This window comes from Centruroides vittatus, unplaced genomic scaffold (genome assembly GCF_030686945.1).
Source record: "Centruroides vittatus isolate TY-2023 unplaced genomic scaffold, ASM3068694v2 contig_5, whole genome shotgun sequence".
In the NCBI taxonomy this organism is placed as follows: Eukaryota; Metazoa; Arthropoda; class Arachnida; order Scorpiones; family Buthidae; genus Centruroides; species Centruroides vittatus.
This window is the reverse complement of record NW_027122286.1, coordinates 1,803,781-1,831,210: the sequence shown is the minus strand read 5'-3', so window position 1 is coordinate 1,831,210 and position 27,430 is coordinate 1,803,781. Positions and strand designations below refer to the sequence as shown.

Below are 27,430 nucleotides of genomic sequence, written 5' to 3'. Positions count from 1 at the left end.
ACTCCAACATCTTCATTCTGAAAAAAAAAAAAAAAAAAAAATTGCAATTAGTCGATTAAAACAAAAGCTTAAATTAATGTCTAAATTCTTCCGAAAATAAGCAGAATGCTCACCGCAGCTGCCTTTTTAAATCTAAAAGATTCGAATCCGACCATCGAACGACGTGACGAGATGTCTTCTGGGACCGATTAACGCAGAAAAAGTTCAAGATTATACTCACGACGAATCGGATTTCGGATAGCTGGCGTTAGATCCTACCGGAAATTGCTAGAACGTTCCTACTGTATTTGCAGTAGAGACGACCGACCCGGAACGAAGAAACTCTCTTACGTGTAATTTGTATTTGTACGACAGTAAAGACACGCCGCACGTAGCCATGAGGAAAAGGTACTCGAGCCCGAGTCGTAACAAGTGTTTCGTTCTAGAGCAATTTACCTAACGTGTACGTCACATAAACGCAACAGCGGCATTTAAAAGAGTTTCGTGCAAAGAAATTGCCAACGAGTCGACCAAAACACGACAAAAGTACGAAGAAGCGAAACCCGCCCACATCCCAACTCGCCATTCGGGACACGAACGTTTAACTGGCACAAAGCATTGGCAGATCGACTGCACTCAGAAGAGACCACCTCGTGGAAAGAGACAAAGAGACTAAGGAAAACAATTCTTTGTGTCCAGCCTGTGATAACTGTTAAGTTATCACAGGCTGGACACAAAGAATTAAGTGTATTAGTATTAGATGTGTTTGCAGACAATTTAATTCTGACAAAATAAGCCATTGAAAAGCGTTGTAAGTAGTACATAAATTGCATGGAGAAGTCGGAGGTCAAAGGGCGAAAGTTTTGACGTGTCCAAGGAACATCCCATGCTTCGGAATACGGTCTCCGTTTATCAATGTTACCAGAATATATTTCAGTTAAAATTACGATGGAATTCGTATTTAAAGTTAGTATTAAATAATTTTTAATTGAATTTCTATAAATAATCCTTATTCTTTGACCGTGTTTATAAAATATAAAAGAATTAATTACGAAAATAAACCAATGAGCAAATACTTAATCCGTTTCCGGCGCTTCGGTCGCTTTCCAATGTGGCGGCTCGTTTAAAAGTCATTTCGGATCCTGATTCACAAGCGATACATTAGCCTCACTGGTCGTTTCGCTTAGCAACTGGCAACGTCGGTCGGAGAAAGAGCCGCAAAGGCTATAATCTCCATATCAAACAAGCGAAAGAAAAGGATTCACAAGCGACGGCACATTTAAACGCAAATACGCCGGCCGATGTCGTCTTTGAAAGTTGGACTAAACGAAACGAAAATAAAATCTTACAGCTAGCTAAATTCTAATTAAAACCTTACTTGGTATAATATAGGCGTCCAAAAGTCGGTACAATTCTAGGTCCGAATGAGGAGGTTGGGACTTTAACAGAGCTGTAGAGCATACTGATAGGAACAAAAAAAGTCTAATAAACCATGGGTGTACGGGCGACCCTTCCCGAGATACAGGTCCCCAAAATGACTATGTGATCTCTTCGAGACCCTCAAAAATGGGGTAAAATTTAAAAGTGAAAATTTTCGCAAGTACAACTAAAATTTCTGTTTCGAACGCTTTTTGTTACAACTGACTAGAGACTCCTAAAAACCCCCTAAACACGAGGGTGCCACCTCTCCACCGCCACTTCCGGGGAGCGCCGTCGGGATTCGTGCCGCTCTCTCTGCTAAGCCTGTCGCGCGTTTAACAGCCAGCAAGCCCTATTCTAACGACACTCGTCGACAATGACCAAAGAAAAGCTCGATTAACAAGACTAATTAGGCAACGCTTTCTCCGATTGACCGACAGCGCAATTTTTGCTAAATTTCGTAATATTTCGTTTATCTGACGCCATTTTAAAAGCGGTTACCTGACGTCATCGGACGTTGGTTATATGAAATATGCGTGTTATAGTTTAGTTACGTAAACGTTAATTAAAATGACTTATATATTAAATAAGCGATATTTATGAGTTTACCTGCCACAAAGAAAATATCGTGTTCGTATTCTACACCAAGGAATCAAAATATTATAGTTTTTCTTGTACGGAAATGGAGAAAAATGATGGGCCAACTGCCCGAAACGAACGATTCAATTTTCTTTTTATAGTCAAAAAATCCTGCAACGAGTTGCGCAATTTTCTCGGTTGTTGTGCGATTTTATTTAGAAAATAACTTGTGTTTTTAACTACGATATAATAAATAGAATCGTGTGTGGCGCCATCTGTTATGTGATTTTGTTATAAAAACAATTTCTGATCTTTCTACCTCGTTTATTAATATTTTATAAAGTTCAGAAAATTTCTTAAGAGATAAATTAAATAAATATAGACTTTTGTACGTGGATCAATAAATAATGGCTCTTTATTATTTTTTCAAAGCCACATAGATTTATGGCTATGGATTAATTTAATAAAATATTTTATATTTAATTTTAATTATTCAGCAATTATGTAAATTATGTAACTGTTAATTAGAAAAAATTACTGACTAAATGGTCAAAGAAGCAATAGCATATTTGCATAGTATGTCGTATGCTGTTTTATTTTGTCAATGTGCTGTACTGTCGGAGAATTTGTACAACGTTGATCAGGGAATGTCATGGAATTTGAAACAAAAATTTGAGTAGGAACTCTGTATATAGTTAATATTGTTCCTTTAATTATCTTAATGCTAATGAATACAGCAAGAATTAATAATTTATTTATTTAAAGTAATTGAAGTAAAAATAAATTAATTTTTTTTGTAAAATTTTAACGAATTTCGGAAAAAGTATATTTTTGTCTAGATACAGTGGTACCTAGCTTAACGAGCACCTCGCACAACGAGTATTTCGTATAACCAGCAAAAAAATTGTAAACATTTGCCTCGTTTAACGAGCGATGTTTCGCATAACGAGTGATGGGGAGAGGGAAAGTCCCAAATTGTGCGCATGTGGCATGTTCCATCAGTATGTGTTTAGCACTTGTTCCGCTAGCATCTTACTGTCGCTTGTGTTCACATATATTTTCCAAATCTGTGTTCACAGATATTACTTATAAACATCAACAACCAAAACCCGCTATATAATAAACACGCCAAACGTTATGCCAAATTCTTGAGTCATTAAATTTAATGACTGATTCCAAATTAAATTTTAGAAATGTCTGAATTAAAAATTTACTACAGTAGAGAGTCGTTTATCCGAATCAATTGGGGACTGGGGTTGTTCGGATAACCGATTATGTACGAAAAAATATATTAACCTGTCCGATGTTGAAGTTTTTCTCCGTTGCGTGTCGCTTCGTGTTAAATTTTTGTCGATTTTAAGCCTGACGAAAATTTTTATAATAGTAATCGAGGCTATTGTATCGTTAAAAATTATTTCTTTATTTTGTACAAACAAAATAAATATATTGAAAAATATAAAAACATAAAAATTATACTTTAGAAGTAAATCTAGTATCAAAAAAGTTCGATTCAGCACGACACAATCCGACTAAAAAGCGTTCGGATAACCGGTGTTTAGTTAAACGACTCTCTACTGTATTTATGAAGACAGGGAAACATAACTGCTTACCCCCAGTGAAATTAATTAATTTCTAATATTTAATTATAGTCTTTAGATAATCCAAGATCTTGGCATATCGTTTGTAGTGTTTATCGAACATTCTAGCTGTGATTTTTTTTTTGTTTTTGTTTTTTTTTTTTGTTTCTGTAAATCGAATTCTCATTCCAGGATGGTTCATTTTGCGCTAGAAGAAAAGATGATGATAATTCACGCTTCTTAACTGTGTATATTGTACAATTTTTTTGAGTAAACGTTATACATGAAATATTTGAGCATTTTTTCGGCGTGGAACACATTATCGTATTTTACATTAATTTCTATGAGAAAAATTGTTCCGTTAAATGAGTGTTTCGCATTACGAGTAAGACTCTGGAACGAATTATGCTCGTTAAGCGAGGTTCTACTGTATTTAGTTAATGTTTAACTAAATTGCACACTGCATTGACAAAGCTGTTTTAATAATAAAACTGTATTACATTCAGTTAAATTTGTCTTAATTTTCTTTTAATTACGGTATTTCAATATTAATATTAAGTCAATACAAAGTTTATATTTCGGTTTAGTATAGTATTAGCGAGGTTGTGGCCGAAGTTTTAAACGCGAAAACGTGTACGTCGGACGTTCAGAGCCGCTTTCCTGTAAGCCTATAAGTTTGACAATGGCGTTTGGAACGTCGAGCGTGATTCCACTGACTTTCCAAACTCCATTATCAAACTTCTAGGTTTACAGGAAAGCGGCGCCGAACGTTAGACGTACAGGTTTTCGCGTTGAAAACTTCGGCCTCAACCTGGCTATTATTTATGCTTATTTTTAATATAATTCTTCAGCAATCGGAAACTACATTTATTTGGCATCTACTATTTTATGATCGTCGCAGAACGTCGACCGAACGCTTCCAATACACTGATAATGAAATCATTAAGTTTTAATATGCATAAGTTTGAGCTTTTGTTATTCAGGATAGCATTTTGAATGAAAAGCATTCAATTTCTATCCAATTTTATGTTTATAAGCACGAAATTAAGCCGAAAAAGAAAAATCTTTCTTTGGGAAATCTCCCCTGAACTTTGACCTTTCGGCCCATACGTTTTGCAAGCACCTTACTGATAACCAGAAAAGCTTAAATTTATAATTTGGGGTTTTTAGACCCGGCAGTTTTTCTGTAGGAGTTTCTGAAGTGCCGGATGAAGAAAAGAAATTGCAACCTTTTTGGCGATTCTTGCACTTTTCCATTGCTTATATTTCGGCAACCCCCTTATAGAAAATCTTAAAATTTGTCATATTACCTAAAAAAACAATTATCTTTACAACGAGATATTCAGAATTACTTTTGGCGTTTGGGTCGGAGAAAACAACTCTGATTCCTGTATATATCAGTGGCGTGCCATCCATGGAAGCTGTGGAAACGCCGTTCTTTTAGTAGGCCCATTATGGGTTCGGCCAGGCCCACAATGGTGCGACCGGGTGGTGAGGGACGGGGCCCGACATATCCGAACGGTATTCAGAATTACTTTTGGCGTTTGGGTCGGAGAAAACAACTCTGATTCCTGTATATATCAGTGGCGTGCCATCCATGGAAGCTGTGGAAACGCCGTTTCCCTTGTATTTTCAAAATACATATTGTGCAATTATTTTCATATTTTAACGTACATGGATAATTTTGATAACGTACATTTGTAATGAAAAACAAAATGCGGTTTTAACAAAATATTAATTAAAATTAATATTTTGTTAAAACCGCATTTTGTATCTTATTACAAATTTCCATACATGCGAAAAACAATGATAAGATTGCTATTGTATATTAGAATATAAATTCGTATATGCATATTCCCGATGGAAGCGCTGTATTATCGAATATGGGACAGCTACCACGGCAAAAATATTTGAATCGCATAAAGCAGCCAGATTATACGCATTCGCTTTACAGAGCACCAACTTCATGCGGTTTAGCTCATGGATGCTACACACCAAAATATAATATAACGCTTCCAACTATTTTATCCAAGGCCGGCACAGCTTCCCTATCATCAAATGTCACCGCACGCCACTGGCATATACCGTATAGTCAGTCAGGGATTTTTTCACTTGGCGCGGAATCACTGCCGTGACTCACGATCAGAAACGTTCTATAAAGCACTGTAACCACATAAAAGTAAAAAAATAAACATTGTCAAGTGACGGCGGGCTGGAGGTGGCGGCTTTCAGACAGCGTGTGACCTAGATACTGTAACTGATATTCGAACCTACTTTTCCTTAGAGCATTTTTTTTATCGCCGATGGATTTCCCCGATTACCTGACGTTAGTAATAAATGGATTTTTGATTAATTTTAAAAAATGATTATAGTCCGATTCGATATAAAAATTTTAACCTTTGTTATATATTTAAAATTTTGCCGCAATCTTAGAGTGCTGTTGTGATAAAAAAAAAAAAAAATTAACCAGATCGATTCTAGGCGCGCAATATTGCAATTTAAAAAATCCTTACTAAACACTTAGGAGTGAACAGATCAACCATTCGAGAAAGTATTTCTCAGCTTATTTAAACATTCGGTTAACGTTTTCGACTTTCTGGACAACACCGAGATTTACATTGACGCAATAATTCTCGCAATAAGATCCATGGAAATATCGCATGACAGTTTATTTTGGGTCACCGATAAACCGATGCGCAAAATCTTGATTTTTATCCCAACCAATGTTTCCTCTAATTTTTTTTTTTTTTTTTTTTTTTTTTTTTTTTTGTAGATGAGCGGACCATATACTTCTCTGAGCAAAAAAATTTTTGCTGAGCATATTCTGAGCATATATATATAATCTTATTTTTTCCTATAAAAATTAAAATAATTATAGAGATTAAAATTCATTTTAAAACATACTTTCATACAAAATATTATCTTTTGTCAATGATTTAATGTATTCGATCGAAATATACGTAGCAAGAATCATGTTGCAGGCATAGTGAAAATTAAATAAACAACAATTCAAATCAGTGTGCATGCTCGCCTGCGCGGCACATAATTTTCGTGCGCGGCCGCGCAGCTTAGAGGAAACATTGATCCCAACCTCCATAACTGGAAACTTTTAAATAAACTCTTAATCAGGACATGCCACCCCTAAGCTTTCTGTATTTGGTCTTCAGTTTCATGTACCAAACTTCGTTCTCGAGACTAAGGAAGGACAGACATGCGGAGGACGACAGTAGGAATTTATAGGTCTACAATTTTTTCAAATTGCAGCCCAATTTAAATAAACAAAGGGATGCGCACCAATGTTGTTAATTTAAATAAAATTTTATTTACACATATTCATATACTAAATAAGAAAAAATTTCATTTTAGTTTACAGCTTCTATTTCATGGCGGTGCAGAAAGGCGCCTATTATCAACGGGGAAGTTTGATTTGAATAAAATTAAAATTAATATATATCAAATATTTTAATGGATTTTTTTAACCCCCTGTCAACTATATGAAACTATCGATAGTACGTTCTCACGGGTTGGCTTGGGTTTTGAATTTACTCGCGATCAGCATTGATAGGGGCGGTCAAATATGCGTAGCACGCGGGCGGCTAACAGTCCAAAACATGTTCATAACGAAAACAAGCTTAAGCAATGGCGTCGTCGAACGGTGCACACTCGGTAACTGATCCTACAACTTTTTATTTATAGCATAATTTATATGTATTATTCCCAAAAAGTTATAAGTGATTTGGAAGTGTTGAGTCAAATTAATCTAGAGTCGATTAATTTTATGGAAGAAAACTTTTCGAACATCCGTAGCCCCTAAACTGCACACGTACCGGGCTGTGATTGGCTCATGTATTTAAGTGTCCACACAGATTCATATAACACGGAACGTATCTACCGTGTTATGGGGGGGTCTACTGTAAGCAAACAAGAATTGCAGAATAAAAGAGCAATGCATGCGCGATTTCATTATACAAGATCTACCCATAATCCAAATTGTATATTTAGTAAATAGTGCCATCACTCTACTCTTAACTCCCTTTCCCGCCCTTGTCACGAATAGTCACATTTCTTAAACTCCCTTTCTTGGGGCATGACATAATTTATGGACAATCCGAAACCCTTTCCGTTCTTTGGTACTTTTTCTATATCCAGGAGCTTTTTCTATAGACATCACAAGTTCCGACAGGCTTATAATTAGGGCGGTTCGAATGGTTTGTTTTTACTCTCTGTCCTGTGGACATAACCCCTTAATAAAGCCCACGTGGGTTCGGCCAAATCGACAATAGAGCGGCCCTATATGATAATAGATATGAGGAAGAAAGTCCTCTTAGTGCCAGTAAAGTTAAAAAAAATAGAAAATTTTTTTAAAATAAGATATAAATTGTATTTTGATTAATTAATAGATAATAATGTTATTTCCTATTATTTATAATTAAATTAATTAATCAGTCGTAATATAATATTTTAAAAATTATTATTAAAATTAAAATAAAAACAATCATTAGAAAAATTTATTTATCCACTTGAGGTCGTTTCGCACAGACGACATTTCGCAGTGGACTATTGGTCTTTAATTTTTCGAAAATTTTAATAATGGGTAGTGGTTTATTAGCAAAAACTCAATATGTTGTATATTCAATAACTTTAAGCATAATTGTATTTGTTGGTAAGTTAAATCTAATGATTTTTACTTAATATATTATTCAATTTGTTTATTTGCCTGAAGTGGGTTGTAGCAAGTCTTGTGACTAGACGAGAGTATATTATAAAGATAGAAATCAAAGGAAAATTTTCATTAATCCATATTTCTCTGACTTATTTTAACAAAATCATCTTGATTATTATGCTTATAAACGTAATATCAATAATATTTTATGCATTATAAATGCATAAGATTATAATGAGGTAATTATGAAGATTAGAAAATGTAATGTGATCCTTATTATGCAACAAGTATTTAATATGTTACAATTTATGTAATCTTTCAGCTTTAAAAAATCATATTTTCTATCATTATACATTTTAAAAGAGATTTAATTTTAATTTTCATTATTATATATGTGAATTTTAATAAAAATTCACACATATAATAATCAAAATTAGAATCATAAATTAGAATTTGAATGTTATAAAATTTTTCATGCAAAAATTGTTTACCTGCAGTCATTTGAGTACAAGATATGTTCAATATTTTAAAGTGGGTTATCTTTGAATATAACTAACATAAAACTTAAGAAAAACACGTTATAGCAATTAGTTTAAAAAGATTAGAATATAATGTAGGACAAAGTGTTAGCTTGTTGCTTAGGTCCTGGATTTGATTATAATCCATAAAAAAAATTTTGAGTGGTTTCACCTGCTATATCAGCCCATCCTTCATCACCATGCTGCCTGTATTGTAGGTCCATGATGAGCTTACAGAAAAACTTAGTACAGTATTTGGAAAATGGAAAGAGTTAAACAAAAACAAGTGTTTTCGAACTTATTTGAGTTTTGCTCATTGTCAGAAACAAATAAAATGAATGACAATGTTTTATTTATGTTAGTGAGCATAAGTTTAAAAGTGCTAAAAAGTTTGGAAAACTTTTTGTTTAATTAATTGACAAAATTTGATAAAATATATTTATTTTACCTAACAATGATTATTTTTATGCTTTGAACAGTATAGCTTGGTCAAACACAATTAACTTAGAATTGAATATAATATACAGGTATACCTCGAGTTACATCATTCTCGATTATATGTTGTTTGTCAAAAAAGTAAATGGAAAAATAAAAATCAAGTTTAAGGCATTTTATTTGACTTTACATCTATCTGCCACAAATATTGATAATGTAATATCACTAGAAAAGCATTAAAAGCACATAAAATCATATTAAAATATGTACATTTACAGTAAATGTTAGTATAATCATCATAAATCCTAGAGAACGAAACATGAAAACATCTGTGTTTCTGTGTTGTCTTATTTAGCAGTTGTTAAGTGCTCATTATTGGCATTTTCCATGGTAGTTCCAATATCTATCATTTAGCATTGTTGTCAGCGTCACTTGATATTGGTAAATTTAACATATATTAGTTTATTTTCTATTATTGCAAAATAATTTTAATAGCTGTATTTGTTATTTAACCTTAAAAAATCATCTTATTTTATAATGTCTTAGAGCAGTGGTCCCCAACCCTATGCTTGCGGGCACCATAGCGCCCGCCGATCGTTTTACGTGTGCCCGCCGCTGTGCGACCACGATAAAAATAAAAATATTTCGGTTTTCAATAAAATGCTATGTAAAAGTTTTTTCATTTTTAATGATTAACCACTCAAAAGTAGAAATGGTGTCCAACACAGATAAAAGCACAAAGCAAAATGCGACCGATCTCTTTTTTCCCTCCGCCAAATCTTCACTAACCAAATTTCCCATACCTGAAATGAAATAAACCAGTTCATTCTGAACATCATAAAATCAAAGTACAGATCACGACTTACAGATGAACACCTTGACGATTGCTTACGAGCAGGAATATCATCATACTCTCCTAATTACGAAGCAATGGCTAATGAAATGCAATGCCAAAAATCACATTTACTTTCAGATTTATATTTTTTATAAAGAATTTTTATACTCTGTAGATTTTGTATGCATTGTTTAGTAATTACTTGTTTTGTAAAAATTATTGTTAATAGTCTTGTGTATGTTTTATTACATTTTTGGAATTAAATGTTTTCTGTACATTATGTGTATGTATTATTAACTATGTCCAAGTATAAATTCACCTTGAAAAAATAAATGGTGCCCGCCGTCCGGCCGGTATTCTAGAATGTGCTCTTAGGTACAAAAAGGTTGGGGACCCCTGTCTTAGAGAAACCACATTCACAAATAAAGAGTCTGCGTTGTACTGTAAACATCACCAAATTGTAAACATGTATATTTATAAGTATGTACTGTATGTATGTACAGTACATGTATTTGTAAATTTAGATTACTTTTTTCTGTACTATATTAAAAACTAAAATTTATTTGTTTGTAAGCTTAAAATGGATTCTTATTAACCATGCATTATTAAAAATGCATTTATAAATAAAATACAGAACTGGGAATGGTAATTTGTGGTTTAGCCTAGTGACAAGTAAATTTGGATTCAAGTAAATTTGACTTACGTCGCATCTCCTGGAACCAATTACCAACGTAAGGCGAGGTATACCTGTAAAATAATACAGAAACCACTAAAATCCAACAAAATTCATTTTCCTGTAATAAAACATATGTTTATGACATTATTTAAAATGTCCTCAGGTTTAAATGGAATGGAAAACAAAACAGAAAGAATACAATTTGAAAATTGAAGATGATTATCTGATTGGATGAAACATAACACATTGTGGTTGTGGTTATCACATTTTAACTATGTAGAAACAGATGTTGGACTAAAAAGATACTTCAAATAGAGATTTCTATCAACAATATTAAAAAGGACAATATGTAATTTACTTAAGTTGTTAGATTGTTAGATCAACTTAAAAAATAGTTAATTCTAAATTCATTTGCTTCAATAAAAATCCAAATCTCATATGGCCTATCAGATATTTAGCTTTTTATCTAATTTTATTTTTCAAAATAACCTGTCACCACCACTTTCATTCAGTTTGCTAAATTATTATTTCTAGAACAATTGTCTCTCTCTGTTGTTTAATATGAAAAGATTTCACAATTAATATTTAACTATAGTTCATATTATACTTAAGTATTCTAAAAATTAAATATATATGCTTTGCTATAACAAACTAATGTACATATATTAAATTTTTAGAACCGTTTAAAATTGTTTAAAATGTGTCCACAAAAATTATGAATTAGTAGTAATACATTTTAAAATGTAGAAGTCAAAATTGTTTGCTAAATATATAATATATATATAATCATAGGAAACATAAATACAGGTATCCCTTGTGTAACATGATAGTAATGTTGCAAAAAAGTGCTGTGTTACTTGAATCCATGCTGTATTAAACAAAGAACTAATACAAAACATAGAGTTAGGTTCCATTAGGTTCCAAATGTTAACAATAAGTTAACATTTGGAATCTAATTATACTATTGTTTTTTGTTACTAAGAGAAATGCATTTATTTAAAGCAATCAAAAATTTATTTCCAATTTGTAATTAACTAAAATTTGCAATTAAAAGTACTGTATTATGCATTAATATTAATTTTAGTTAATCAAGAGCGAAGAAAAAAATATATAGAATAACAAAGCTTGTACTTAAATATTGTGCAATTTTGTACAGAGGATTTTCCAAATTCTCAAACCATATTAGACTGAAACTGTGTTGTATGAGGGATACCTGTACTATAATTCTATATTGTAAATATGAATACCAAAAATTGATTTAAAACATTTTTGAGGATAATCTGTATTTCAAATTGATGTAATTTATTATATAGAATTTTGATATATCCAGTTAATTTGGTTTTGCTTTTATTTACATCTGTCACACTTTAAATAGTTTTAATTTATTGAATTCATTAAATATATATGATTTATTTTTTTAACAAAAATTAAGAAAAAGTTAAATGTGTTTTAAAATTTAAAAAAAAATTCATTAAAACTGAATCAAATTAATTTTCTATGATTTGTTATCTCACGATTAACTAGTATCTGGTATTAAGGTATTCAGATTAAATTAAATATAATATGAATTTATTAACATTAGTATTATTAATACTTTATAACTTTCAAACAGTAATGAAAAAGTTAACAATTATTTTTACTATTAAAAACATAATAACCAGAAATTACTGTGTATAAATATATATCAATTATTATAATGCAATTTTTGAGGTAAAATTCTTATTTAGAATTCATTTTGATAGTGTATTTTTGTATTGTTGATTAATTAATTATACCAATTATTACTAAAAATGTATCTCTCCAAACATTAAAGTCTGTCTAAACATCCAATAAAGACAATAGATCAAATCAGTTATGTTAAATATTTTTGTTATTTCAACAGTAGAAGTTAAAGTTATCTTCACTTTGATAGTATCTCATATATCCAATTATGAATCATACATTGCAATATTTGCACATTCTAATCTTTTTCCTTTTCAATGAATACTTTTTGTACTTGATGTTTTATAGAAACAGTTGCACTTTTATTATTTTAGTATTTTGATTAAACTAATTCTGTAATTGAATATACAGTGGGTGATCGGTTAATGAACAAATCAGATAATGAAAACTTTCTCAAAAGATTTTTATGTTCGGATAACGAACACCTCACAGAACGAACACAAAAAAAAGCGACGTAAAATAATGAAATATCGATTGGTCTTCCCTTGTCTTCAGGCAACAATTCAAAACTTTACGGAGCGCGGGAGATGTCGACTCGACACTCAACCCGATATATACTGATTGAATAGTATTCCTCCGAACTTTGAAACTCTCCCTTGTAATTCCTGCCTTTTATTTTTCTGACAGAAACAATTCTTTTATAGTATTTGCGGGACTGTCAGATGGGCACTCATTAAATTTTGCATCAGTTCTTAATTTTGAAAGGTGAGAGTATAATAGAGTGGGCAGAAGATGTCTGATGTTGCTGGGCAGTATGGCTTGAACAGGTCTACAGTAAGCTGCAGTTCAATCTTATCTAAGAAAGATACAGTATAATCAAGAAGATTCAAGCAGCTTAAGGAGTAACAAAAATCACATCTGAAAAATGAAGAACTTTGAAGACCTCATAATGGAACCGGAAACGGATCTGACTACAGAAGAATACCAAGAAACTCGGCGAGATGTGCTTTCTTCTGAAAAAGAGGATTAATGCCGACATCTGCTATTAAACATCTTTTGAAGAAGTGGGAGGATGTCAGAACAATGGTCTTAAATTGGCATACAAACCAGGTTGAGGTTAACAGGCTTAGGGATCTCTACAGTTACAATGCTATTAATTACTTCTGAAAAATCCTGAAGAAGAGACAAAAGCAATTGACATTAGACAGATTCTTTAACCCTCACAAACAGAAAAAACATGACTAATAAAAATGCAAGACTGTGTATATATGTATTTTTATTATTACATATAAATAAACATAGTAAGAAAGTATATATTTTTTTATTTTTTGGGGTCTCCAGAACGAATTAATCAAATTCCCATAAAAACCTATGGTAAATCTATAATCGGTTAACGAACAATTCGGATAGCGAACAAAGTCTTGGAATGGATTATGTTCATTTACCAATCACTTGCTGTATCTGTTTGAAAGTTTAATTCTAATGTCTGACAGACTGTCATTTAGATTAGGATTGAAGTTTTGATTGCTGTGGTGCCTCATTTCTAATTTGGGATTGTAATGTACTAACATTGGAAAGAGAAATCCTTTTCAGTTAGAAAGATGAATTTTTTCAATCAAAAAGTTAATTCTAGTGTATAAGGTAAAAAGGTTGTATATTTAAAAAAAAGGTAAAAATTTAAAAAACCTTTAAAACTTCTTTAAAAAAGCAACTATGAGAATATATCCTTCTCAGTCTTTACCGATTTTCGAAGAGACTTAAAAACTATAGACTACAACTTTCTTTTAACAAGGAACAAGCTTTATTTATTAAATAAAGACTGAGGATATATTCTCATTCTCAGTCTTTATTTAATAAATAAAGCTTGTTCCTTGTTAAAAGAAAGTTGTAGTCTATAGTTTTTAAGTCTCTTCGAAAATCGGTAAAGACTGAGAAGGATATATTCTCATAGTTGCTTTTTTAAAGAAGTTTTAAAGGTTTTTTAAATTTTTACCTTTTTTTTAAATATACAACCTTTTTACCTTATACACTAGAATTAACTTTTTGATTGAAAAAATTCATCTTTCTAACTGAAATATTAATTCTGATGTTTATTCAGTGTTTATTCTGAAATAATATCAAAGCTTTTAAATTTTTCACAATTATTATTATTATTATTATTATTCAAACTGAAAACACTTTTATAAGCTTGTTAATTATATTGCATAAAAAGATTAATGAGATATTCTGTTTTTAATTTGTATGTAATTTATTTTCATTAGTAATGTATCTATATAGACTTAATAAAAGTTTTTTAGAATATTTATTACAAATGAGAAAAATATGAATTTATATTAAATTTTCTTTTTAGGATTATATTATGTATTAACTGGAAGAGGGAGCAGAATAGATTTTGCATGGTAAGATTTTTCTAAAATATTCTTTTCGTTTATAGTAATTTTTAGATTTTTTGCAAATTAATTCTCTCTTTTGGATGATAAAAATCCGTTTAATGTTAGCGATTGATAGAATTTAGTATTTTTAACAGCATTTAGAAAATTGAAAATCTTTGAGAAGTTGGTTCTTAAATAGTATACGTGATATGTGAAAGAAAGGTTAAAATATGATGCTACCTTAATATTTCTGTTTCTGAAGTTTTTTTAATTTATGAAGTTATTTATATTACTATCCAATAAGTATTGGTGTGTATAGCTATTTAAATTTTATTTGTTCATGGAAACTGCAAAGTATATATTACTAATTATTAAATACATATATCGATATATTCTTCAGATTGTAACACATTGAATTGCTGATCACAACTTTGTGTTGTTAAAAGTTTATTAATAAATAAATTATTACAGTGTAATAATAATAATAAAAATTTTTTACCTCAACTGTTGTCTTAATTTACCATATTTAGTGAAATGTAATACACCATTGAATCTAAAATGCATCTTAATTTTTACATGCACACCAGTGAGGCTTTTTTTTTTTTTCTTTTTTAAATAGAGAACTCAAGATAAATTTATGTTAACAGAACTGATTCTGCTGAAATAAATTTTGTTGAGCATTTATTCCAAATAAAATAAGTTATATATCATTATCGTCTCTGGTGTTAAAGTTGGAAACTTCCTTTTATATTAAAATCAACACTGGATTCAATGTTCACATCTTTCCACACACAATCATCCTCAGTGATGTTTGATGCATTGGAAAAGAAGCATTTCTTGAAAGACTATTGCACAACTTTTTCTGGAATTTGCAATTAAGTACTTATAGCATTACTGTAATAAACAAATGAGACTGAGCTAAGTTGATCTCTCAAATATTTACTATTACAAATTAAAATCATTCAAATAACTCAATGGAATTAGTGACTGAAATAAGATATGTGGCAGTAGAAGCTGCTAATTATGACGTTTTACATCAAATCTAAAACACATCCTATTTTTGGAGACATTATAATCTGAAAAAAAGTGCATCTTACATTCAAGTTAATATGTTTGTAGTTTAGTTTTTTATAACCAAGGGGTTTTCTCAAAAAACTAAATCTATTTTACATAAATCTTGAATCAAATTCTGGCAATCTTTAAAAATTTTTACCATAAACTTAAATATTTTAACAATTGTTATTCCTGACAAATCATGAAATAATATAAAATAAAAATTATCATGATTAACTCTAATATTGGTCTTATTTTTATATCATATTGATTGTATTTATTTGTATTGATATTTGACAAATAAATGAAATAACAAAAAGATGATCTTACAAAAAATATCACAATTTTCCATCTTAAACTGTTTTTATAAATCATGTATTAAATCTTAATTGTAGAAAGATTGATAAATTGTTATAGGAAAATTTTAAAATGTGAAAGTGTTTTTTATTTATATTAATAACTTATGCCAACTATGGAAGTGACTTGAGTAAAGTTTCTTATAATCCAAGTGTAAGAATTAATTTGCATAATTATCACTAAATTAAAATTTTTTTTACAAATAACAGCTGCAAAAACTAGTTAACTTTAAATAGATTACCATCAAAAACACTAAAAAACCAGCAGAAATGATAAAAACTCACATTAGCGAATGCTTTCCTCCATATTAAATGGACATCTTCAGGCTCTTGACTTTTATATTTGAATGGCACAGGATTGAATTCCTTAATTCAAAATATGAGACTTGTTGATTGATGGACTGGCTGCTTAGACAGTTTCTTAGACCTCAAGATGCTAATGGAAATGAATCTACATCCTTGAAGCTAATGGCTACAGCTCTCAAAACAGCTTTATAAATTTCTAACAGCTCTAAAAGTCTGAGTCAAGGGGGCTATTATCTGTGCAGTGGAGAATTTGGGTACTGTCAAAATGTATTTCAATTTTAGAGTCACTGGCATAGATGGCCAAGGCAATGGTGTTAAGCCCTTATTTATAGAACTTTAATGTTCCTTTATACAGGTAGTGATGTGTCATTTTGTGGTCACATATTCTAATGCTCTGTTAAGTTGGTGGTCTGTGTGACCCCAATAAGTGCTGTCAGTTGGGTTGATCTTTAGCATTCCTGAGGAGAGAGTATATCATTTAGCTCTTTTTGAAAACCAGCAAGAAATTATTGAGTCTGGCTATGTCCATGTACAGAGCTACAAGTATCCTAAGATATATGACATCCAGCATTTCACACAATCTCTCCAAACTATATATAAGGCTATGTCAGAATTGTAGTGTTTGTTAAGGCCTCTAATGATGATGCTTAAGTAGCCAGTCATGTTGTATGGCTTGTGCTGTTTTCATCTTGTGCTTTCAATCTTGTGCAGTTTGGATATAAAAGTTAAGAGCCTAAAGATGTCTATTTAACATGAAGGAAAATGTTCATTAATGTGGGTTTTTACCATTTCTGTTGATTGTTTTGTTTTTGTGACTGTAGTTTATTTAAAACATTTTTTACTGATTTTTTTATCTTTACTATTTTAGAAAAGCTAAACTTAAAAAACGTCATAAGATTTCACAACCATTTTTTTATTATAAATTTATGTCATAAGCTAAGGCATTTTTTCGACATAATCACAAATTAATACTATTGTCTTCATTTATCATTTAAAACACTTTCATACTAATAAAAATATACCACACATAATATATTCTATATTTAAGCTTGAAGATGTTTGAAATATTAATTAGCTTCTATTGTTTTCTGACTCATAATAATAATTTATCTTTTTTCTAAAGTATTTTTTCAAATAAATATTTATAAAAACAAAACAACAGTTTTTAGAATCAATTATACATCATAAACAATGTTTTGTGTAATTTAAGGGAATTAATACTTATAATTATAGTGCATCAGACGTTTTCATTCTTCTGTGTTTTAAATATATTAAATATTCTTGTTAATTTGAATAATTATTAAGTTTCGTATTTTTTATATTTGTTATAATTTTAAAATGTTTAGGTTTCTCGAAGGAGTATCTCCTTACATATGGTGTGCTCTTGGAATTGGTCTTGCAATATCTCTCTCAGTAGTTGGAGCTGCTTCGTGAGTTGATTTTAATTACATTGTTTTATAGTATAGGCTTTGTATTAATTTTAATGATTTTAAGATAAAGCAGTTAAAATTTATGCCATTATTTTTCTTGTGAATAAACACAATTAAATTCATTATTTTATTTAAATGCTATAAAGATTCTTTTAATAAATGAAGCATGCATGCCATAACATTGTAAAAGCAAAAAAAAACTTTTCAGGAGAGATAAAAAAAACACTGCAAAGTGAATAAATTCAAGTTTTGAAGGAATTCATTTCAATTTTACAATAAAATGGTAAAAAAACTCACTAGATTACAAATTCTCTGGAATAATAAAATGTTGTAAACATGACCTGTAATGTTTTAAGCACCAAATTTCTTGTGACTTGCACTTTGGACTCTTAAAATGTTATGACTTGCACATAAATTCATCTTCAAAATACAGCCACATTCAATGCCACAATCAACACACTATTTTTTTGCAGCAGAAAACATTTCATTTAGAGTTAATTTCTTAATAAAATGTACTTAGAGAAAAATGGCATTGCACACTTCAAATATTTGAAATTTTTAAATATTTTATCCAATCAGAAATGAATGCCATTAAAAAAAATGATAAAGGAACAAATTAATTTATTATTATTTGAATTTTTATAATTATAGCTATCTCAAAAATATTTCTTAGTAATTATTTAAGATGATATAGAAATTTCTCTTATATAATAATTCTAAGTTACAGTCAGACATTTCATAATTCTTACTTTAGTCTAAGGATTCAGTTGTTTCTGAAAATTATAAAATAATGAATTAGATACTTTTGTTCAGATTTTAATCAAAATTTAAAAAATGTGATTTGTACACGCAAGCAGAATTTTGTCTGGTTAATTTGAACAATCCTATTTCTAATGTAAGTACTGTTTATTGTTTAGAAATTACAGTTACATAAGAATTGAGATATTGTGAATAGCACTAGCTTAATCAATATTGGAGAATTTAATAATCATTTTAGTCAAATTTTATTAGAAAAGAATTAAAAGTTTGCCAAATTACCAGAATGAATTAAATTTTCTGCTCTTTTCATATTTCTGATGATGATGCAATAAAAACTAATAGATTCATTATTATACTATTCCAAAGATTTTATGATTGATTGAAATTTGCTTAAATGACTTAGACTGAGGATTACAAACAAATATTACATGTAATAATTTCAATATAATTTTGTGCATTAATGATATATTGCAGTAAGTACAGTATAGTCTTATTTTGAGTGGAGGTTGTGTCAGCAGGTACTTCATAAAATAATATTTAGTGCAAATTTGTGCTATGATCTAAGTAGTTCCAGATGATTTGCCACCCCTGGTCTAGGCAATCTATGGCACACATGTCCAAAGTTGCACATTGGGAGACATCATCTGGAACATAATATATGATGTGATTTTGGTTTATCGCTCATATTTTTTAGTCACTCTTTCAGTTTATCACTGGTCATTCTTTTTTCAGCCAACTTTTTTACATTTACTCTAATTAAAGCATATTCACTTCATTTATTTAAATTTCATTATTTAAAGTCTAAAACTTTGGAACACATTAACAGTTTAAAAGACAAATATGTTTACTATATAGCACTTGTATGCAAAAAGATTTGCATCCCTGGCCTAGACACTCACACAGCTATTTGTAATTAACAGAAAAATGTCAAAATGTGTTTAAAACATTTTACTTACATTTTTACTATAAATATTAAAATTCTCGCTTTCTTTTCACTCTCCAGCATTCACCGATTAAAAACAAGCGTTTTCAGCTACCTTCAGTGGCCTGCAACAGGTTAAACAGGTTCCTGAACCTGCTACAAATGTTCAATATAGAATCTGCTTAACTTGATACAGGCTACTGAAGGTAGCTGAAAACATTTGTTTTTAATCAGTGGATGCTGGGAAAGTGAGAGGAAGGTGTGAATTTTACTATTTAGTTCTAGTTTTAGAATTAATAAGTTTCTTCTATAATAAGTAATGTTTAAATCCAGTGTTTTTTACTATACAGAGCAAGATTTTATCATATGTTATTGAGTATACTTCCAAAAAGAATTCATAAAAACCACGATGTAACACTGAGTAACATTTAGTAATTCTCCATGTTCAGAATGTCAGAAGCTGAAGAAGCATAGTTTGTGGATTTCAAGAGTTTGATTCAGTGACACTAGGAGTGGTTAATCATTTGTCATTTACGGTCAGATTGCTAAGATAATTAAGGCATCAGCATACTGCTCTGAGAACCTATGATTGACTCTAGGTGGAAAACATCTGTAATTTTTTAAGGGTGGTCTGTCCCAGATAGGTTGAACCCATCTTTCACCATTTGGTAGTCCTGTTGTAGGTCTGGCTGAATCCACAATGAATATGAAAAGTGGACCACCTTAGTGTCCACAGGATGAAAAGAGCAAAATGTAAAAGAAAGTTACTTGCATTCTAAGAAGAGACAGATTTATATGAACAGACTCTACTGTAACAGATAAATCTCAAATTAGTTTGTATGTAAATTCAGTAGATGAGAGAAAGTTAGTCAAACTCCTGTTTGATATCTTTTGTTTGATGAAATGTGTATTTGCATATGTATCATCTATTTTACTTTAATATAGGTACAGTATTTAAGATATATTAAATGTGCATATAAACTTATATAATTTAAATATGGTTTATTAAATTCTAAATTTATGGTCTCTCTTCTTGTCAAACTATATTTAAAAAAGACAACAACAAATTTAATTATTACATTTACTGCTTTTAGAATTATTAAAATTAACACACCTATGGAATTGAGTTCTGCAAATAACTTTATATTTTAAGTAAATTGTGTACTTTAGAATGAATTATTTAGCCTAATAAATAGAGTTGCAATAAATTGGAGGGCTTATCACATCAGCCTACATATCCTGTATATTATACAGTATAACACCAGTATCCATTAATACAATCATAACAAGCATATACCATAACCAAAGATTAACTACTAATGTTATGATTGTTCCTGCTAAAATTTTATCGTGGTAATTAAAGGCTATTTTTAGTAAAATGTAGTCTATTTATTCTAGTCAGCCCCTGATGTGATAAACCCTCCAATTTATTATAACCCTATTTATTAGGCTAAATAATTCATTCTAAATTAAAGTTGTGGGCTAGAAGCATTATTTAATATTATAAATTATGTATTAATACTACATTTGTAAATTATTTATTACTGTTATTTAATATACAAGAATAATAAATACAAATATTTTTGTTGATAAATATTTGCTCATATTAATATTAACTAATATTGATAAAACGTTAATACATTTTTTTAAATAAAATCTTTAATCTAAATTAAAATATAAACGATTTTTGTTTTATTTAGAGGCATCTATACAACAGGTGTGAGTATTGTAGGTGGAGGAGTAAAAGCACCAAGAATTCGAACAAAAAATCTAGTAAGCATCATTTTTTGTGAAGCTGTTGCAATTTATGGAATTATTACAGCCATTGTATTATTGAATCAGTTGGGGGTAGGAAATATTATTATTATTTTTATTATTGTTATTTATAAAATAATTTCTTTAACAATTTATTATTACATTTTTATACATCTTAGAGATACAAAGCAGAACGTTTTGAAACTGAGAGAGCTGTTAGAGAAAAATATCTTATGTCAGGTAGTGTTATTAAATATTCCTCTTTTATAATTTATTTTATATTATTTATTTTAAGAAATTTATTAATTTAACTTTCAGGATATATCATGTTTGGAGCTGGATTGACAGTTGGATTGGGCAATCTCTTTTGTGGTCTTTCTGTAGGTATTGTAGGATCAGGAGCTGCATTAGCTGATGCAGCAAATCCTGTTCTTTTTGTGAAGATCTTAATAGTAGAGATTTTTGCCAGTGCTATTGGTTTATTTGGACTCATTGTGGCTATAATTATGGTAAGTAAAAATTTTCTAAAGTTTAGAATTTATGCTGTTGTTTTATGATAAAAATTTTATTTATAAATATACAACACAAATGATGATGATTTTTTCTTAATTAGAGAATAAATATTTTACAACACATTCATTTGATAGCATTTATTAACAATGCTTGATATACAATATATAATCAGCAAATTCACATTATTAATTATTAATGTAAAATATTCATTAGAAATATTCATAAAAATGATCAACAAATTTAACAGATTGAATAAACTAGAAGTGCTTTTTAAATTTTTATAATTGTTTTTTCTAGTTCAGTTTAAAAAGTAAGTAATAATAAAATAAAAATACAAAATATTGCATTTTAAAACATATATTTTATATTTTTGAGTAAATTTTTAATTTGAACCTCTAATAATACTCTTGTTTAATTCATAAGAACTAGACTTAAATATTATTAGATGTTCAGACACATACAAATAATGATTTCTATATTGTATATTAATATGAAATAAATATTATTTATAGATTGTTTTTAAGTTGTATTTTATTAGATGTATTGATGGTTTTCCTGTATATTATATTATTTACAATAGCATAAATATTGATTAAGCATTCTAATTAAACAATTTAAATCATGTTTATTTATAGTTTAATTTTATGGCTTTCATTATACAGATACCACTTCCCTTATAAATACAAAGCATTTCAAAAATAGCTTTATAACTTCAGTTGAGATATTGGTGAACTGGTGAAGAAACACATAATCTTAGAACATTTAAATATAGTCAAATATTTTAAGTTATAACCATTAGTTTTTTATGGTTCAATGTTACTTCCATTTGTTATGCAGCAGATGTCCCATCTGTAGTCAATTTCATCCCACATACAGTGTAGCATTTCCAGTGTCATTTGAGCAACTGCAGTGGTAATTTGAGTTTAGAGTTCAGCCACATTTGCAGGTAAGAGTGACACTTACAGTTGATCTTTAACAAATTCCTACAAGAAAAAATTTAAATTTGTTAGATCCAGGAAATGAGGTGTTATGCTAACAGTTCACTTCAATCAATCCACTGTCCTAAGAATTGGTTGTTGAAGTACTTGTATTTCTCTAAGGTAACAAGGGGTGCACCATCATGCTGGAAGTGAATGTGTCCTTCCTGATCATCTTTGTCAAGTTGAAGAATGAGGAATTGTTGGAGCATGTCCAGATATACAAAGCTAGTAATAGTGAAGCAACGCAATGAAAACAGCCATCTTAATACTAGTTGATCTCACTATGGTAGGAGTTTTCAGTGCAAAAGTTATGTAGATGAATCTTAATATGTGTGGATAAATTTGTGCATTTAAAAATATAGTGCACATCTTTGAATAAATTTTTATTCTGTGAAGTTGTAAAGACAATTTTAAAACACTCTGTATAATAATTGATTCAATAAGTTATATTCATAGAATGTCAGTTGCATTCCATAAACTTCTGATAATGTATATATTTGTTTGATATTGAATGAAAGGAAGCATATTTGTTTATTTTGTTATGATATCTTGTAAATAAAAGAGAAATTTTGTTTGTGGCCCTGCACTGCCTTTGTAAACATGTTTCTGTTTGGATTTGCAGTAACATTGAATTTTGTCTTATTTTCTCTGAGCTTTTCTTTAGGAAATTTTTCTTTTTATTTATATACTTTCCTACAAACCTGTTTCATTGCACTTTATAGAAAAATTTGTGAAAGTCCACAAATTTCTTTCAATGTTCATAAAAATTTATTTTTAAAAATGAATTTGTGATGTTGCTATCTATAAAGCAATCTTCCATTAAAAACACAACACACACAACTTCACATTCAGTTATTTCTACTTTGGAAGTAGTAAATTAATAAAACAGTTTAATTATTAAGAATGCTTTATGTAAATAATGATGAGCAACTGACTAAGCATTGTTGTTGCTATTTAATTAGTGTCCCTTTGCTTGAATACTGGTAATTTACTTTACCACTTCTGATATAAAACATAATATGGAAAGATTTTAAAAATTTTTATTATTTCCTATCTACTTATAAAGTTTATTTGGAATATAATTATTGTCTCTTAAAATGTTTTACTTTAGATTGTTTTGTTACAGATTGTTCTACTAAGAGTTACTTTTTTAATCAAATTGTCTCATTCAGTAAAAAAGTGAAAGAATAGTTTTTTACAACTTCTTGGTATTTTTTGAGAAAACATATAATTATTAATGCACAGCATTCACTTATTATGTTTGTTTTTCATCCACTACATCTGGGCCTGTAGGACTTGACATTATTGTAAGCCCATTCATAAGATCCCAAAACATTGAATAGTTGTTTATTTTACAAATAAATTGATCATTATTGAAAATTTTTTATTTCATTTCCACATGAATATGCAAACTTTTGTTTGATTTTCTGAATTAGATACTGAAACTGCTGACAAGTCAGTCATTTAACTAAATTCACAAATTTATATATTCCAACTAAAATTTGAGCACAACTATATCATTGTATTCAAATTAATATTAACATTATTACTATAGTTGTTGTTCTTACCCTATACAACTAGATTCATTTAACTTGTACTTTTTGTATGGCAGTATAATGATGTCAATGTTTAGTGTTAGTATTGCAAACCAAAATCTTAAGAAAATTTTTTCCAGTATGTTATACTTAAAATATGAAAGTTCTTGTATTATTGTTACTTAAATACAAAATAAGTAAATTTTATTAACTGATAATACAGACTGATCTTCTATAATATTGGTAATCTAATTTAGTCATAAAACAAGTAATACATATGTAATATTTCATTATGGATCCATGTTTAATGTGTTCTTTACCATATTGTGTGTGTGTGTGTATATATATATATATATATAATGTTTTACAAGATTGACACACTTTTGTCTTTTCATTGAGTTTTTCAGTTTTAAAAACCTACATAAATAAAAATGTACATGTTTGTTTGTTCCTAATTGCTAATCTCCAAAAGTTCTTCACTGATTGCTTTGAAATTTTGACACAACATTGCACTTGAATATGCGTGTGTATTTATATAATATAGATGTCGAAATTCCCCCATGGGGGAGAGGAACAGGATTAAGGTTTACCGTGAAGAACTTGGTTTCTATTATACTATTTTAGATGCAGTTTTTTGCGTTTTTGATTGCGTTTTAATAGTGTACTTAGTGTACATCAAGAGAATGTACACTAAGAAGGGAGTTTTTGAAATTCCCCCCCCTGCGAAGGAAGTGTTATATATTTATAATAGATACATTTTGAGCCACAGCAACGCGTGGTGGGTACTACTAGTATAAAATAATAAATTTATTTAATTTTTCAGTTGTGTTAATGCAAAATAGTTTTGATCCAAAAAGCTTTCATTTTTGCCTCAAGTCAAGATTATATTTAGCATTATTGATGAAATCTGTAATAAAAGTTTGAATATATCATTCTTAATAGATAACGATTTATGTTTTATTTTTTAAATATTGGTCAATATTTCATTCAAAATTACATTAATTTTAAATTTAAAATATCTTTCAGAGTTCCAAAATCAGCATGGGAGAAGAATGAAAAACTTAACATGTAAATATATATAGATTTAGATATTATAACAGATACATTTGTGAAGTCAAGACATTCCTTTAACCATTGGATTGAGAAAGTCATGAACTATATGTAAATTATTCATATTGTAATGTGGAACTATTTGATTACTAGTCATGTCAGAAGATTATCCTGGAACCAATTTTGTTTTAATTGTTAATTTGTAATTCATTTTTTTTAATGCTCAAATCTTTGTGGTTATTTTTATTTATTGAAACAGTATATTCAATTATAGAATAATGATGATGATAAACTGTTTAACATGATGAATGTTCTCCAAGACACTATATAGATGCTTGCTTGCTAAATGGATTTTTGTTTAAATAAATGACATTGAAAATGTTAAAATTTTTATGTTGAATATATTTGTTATGATACACACCTTTTTATAAAAATAATCTTGTACAGGCATTTTGTACCAAAATTGTTTTTCTATTCCATAGATTAAATACATTATAGTTCTGGATTTTAAAAAATTGTATAAAAGTCCATAAATATCTTCATTGCAAATTTTTTCCTATGACTAATTTGAATTCATTGTAACAGTTGTCAGTTGCAATTGATGAAACATTCAAACTTTTAAGCAAAAAGAATTAATAGATTTTGTCAAATGATTGTATTATTATTGTTAATTATTAAATGATTGAATGTAAAATCATAAAGTTTTTGCATAAGTGATTTGCTGACAGCATTAAAGTAGTGAAGCATTAGCCTGCTGCTCTGAAAGATTAGAGTTTAAGTCCTGATTGGATTTTCAAATTTTTGTTGATAATGTGAACCAGATATGTCAAGTCCTATTCTTTGCCATCTGACTATCCTATTGCAGGTTTGATGAATTTGTGATAAGCATGAATAAACACTAGTAGAAGGAATTTCAAAAGTACATTAAACAATTTCTTTTAAAGTTTTTTACTTATTACACTGGAATGACTAGAAATTATCAAAGTAAAATGAAGAAAATATATGTATATAGGGTTTACCCATCTGGAAACTCAGGAATTTTCATTAATGTTCTGAAAAAGTCATGGAAAGCTGAATGTCTCATTGATTCTTTTGTTGATTTCATTTTTGAAATATGGCTGTCCCAATATAACCCATCTTCAGGCCAGCAAGAAGCAGTAGGATGCAATGCAATTTATGAGCAGGGATGCAGAATATTTTCAAGTCTCAGAATCTCTCCCAAACATACACAAAATTATAGCACACAAAATAAAACCAATTTAAGAATCAATTAATAATTACTACTACATAGTTTGGAAAATTTGAATTAAATCATACAAATAATTAAATAGACCTACCATTTTACCATGCAATACTAAACTGATAAGTTAACATAAAAATATTTTAGATTAAAAGAACATTTTAATTTATGCATATGTTATCATTATAGTATAGTATACAATTATAAAATTGGTGTAATACATTGATTAACAAAAAGAAAATTGAAGTCAATGCCATGAATTATTATTTTTATTTTTAGAACATGCAGTAATTAACAGACTTTGACACCCAAAACTGCAAAATTTATTTATGGCAATGACAGAATGAATTTTTATAAGGCTTAAAAATTTTAGTTAAGAACAAACTTCAAGTAATGAACACCAAAAAAATACTTTAAAAAGGAAAATTTCAGATTTAGCAAGAAAATTTCCATATTAAAATTATTTTTCCATCATGGCCATTTTATCTAACTTCTAAAATACCTCTTTACACTAAGTTAAATTACTTTTAAAAGTTAATAGGAAAAATTACATACATTTACAATTTAAATAATTTCATTAAAAATTATATATTTTTGTAATTACTTGAAATTTTAAAACAACACAAGTTGGGTTTTGGCCCTCAATACTGGCTTCCTTTATATGCTTAGCTCATTAATGGCTGAGTGGATAAAACACTGATGGGTGATCACAGATTTGCATATCAACAATGGGCTGGTCACATGGAGTTTCATGGGTTTTCTTTACATCTAAATAGGGCCAGTTTCCCGAAAGTCGTCCTGGGAGACTTGGCAGAT

At 29.3% G+C, this 27,430-nt stretch overlaps 1 protein-coding gene across 1 annotated transcript; it reads left to right on the top strand.

Annotated features, from left to right (window-relative positions):
* The first annotated feature begins 8,069 nt into the window (after window positions 1-8,069).
* VhaPPA1-1 (Vacuolar H[+] ATPase PPA1 subunit 1) lies at window positions 8,070-25,761 on the top strand. The gene is made up of 7 exons (XM_067273877.1): window positions 8,070-8,217; window positions 14,694-14,742; window positions 17,777-17,860; window positions 21,242-21,389; window positions 21,476-21,536; window positions 21,615-21,805; window positions 25,351-25,761. The coding sequence occupies exons 1-7, from the start codon at window positions 8,145-8,147 to the stop codon at window positions 25,378-25,380; spliced, it is 636 nt and encodes a 211-aa protein (XP_067129978.1). The 5' UTR covers window positions 8,070-8,144; the 3' UTR covers window positions 25,381-25,761.
* Window positions 25,762-27,430: the final 1,669 nt, after the last annotated feature.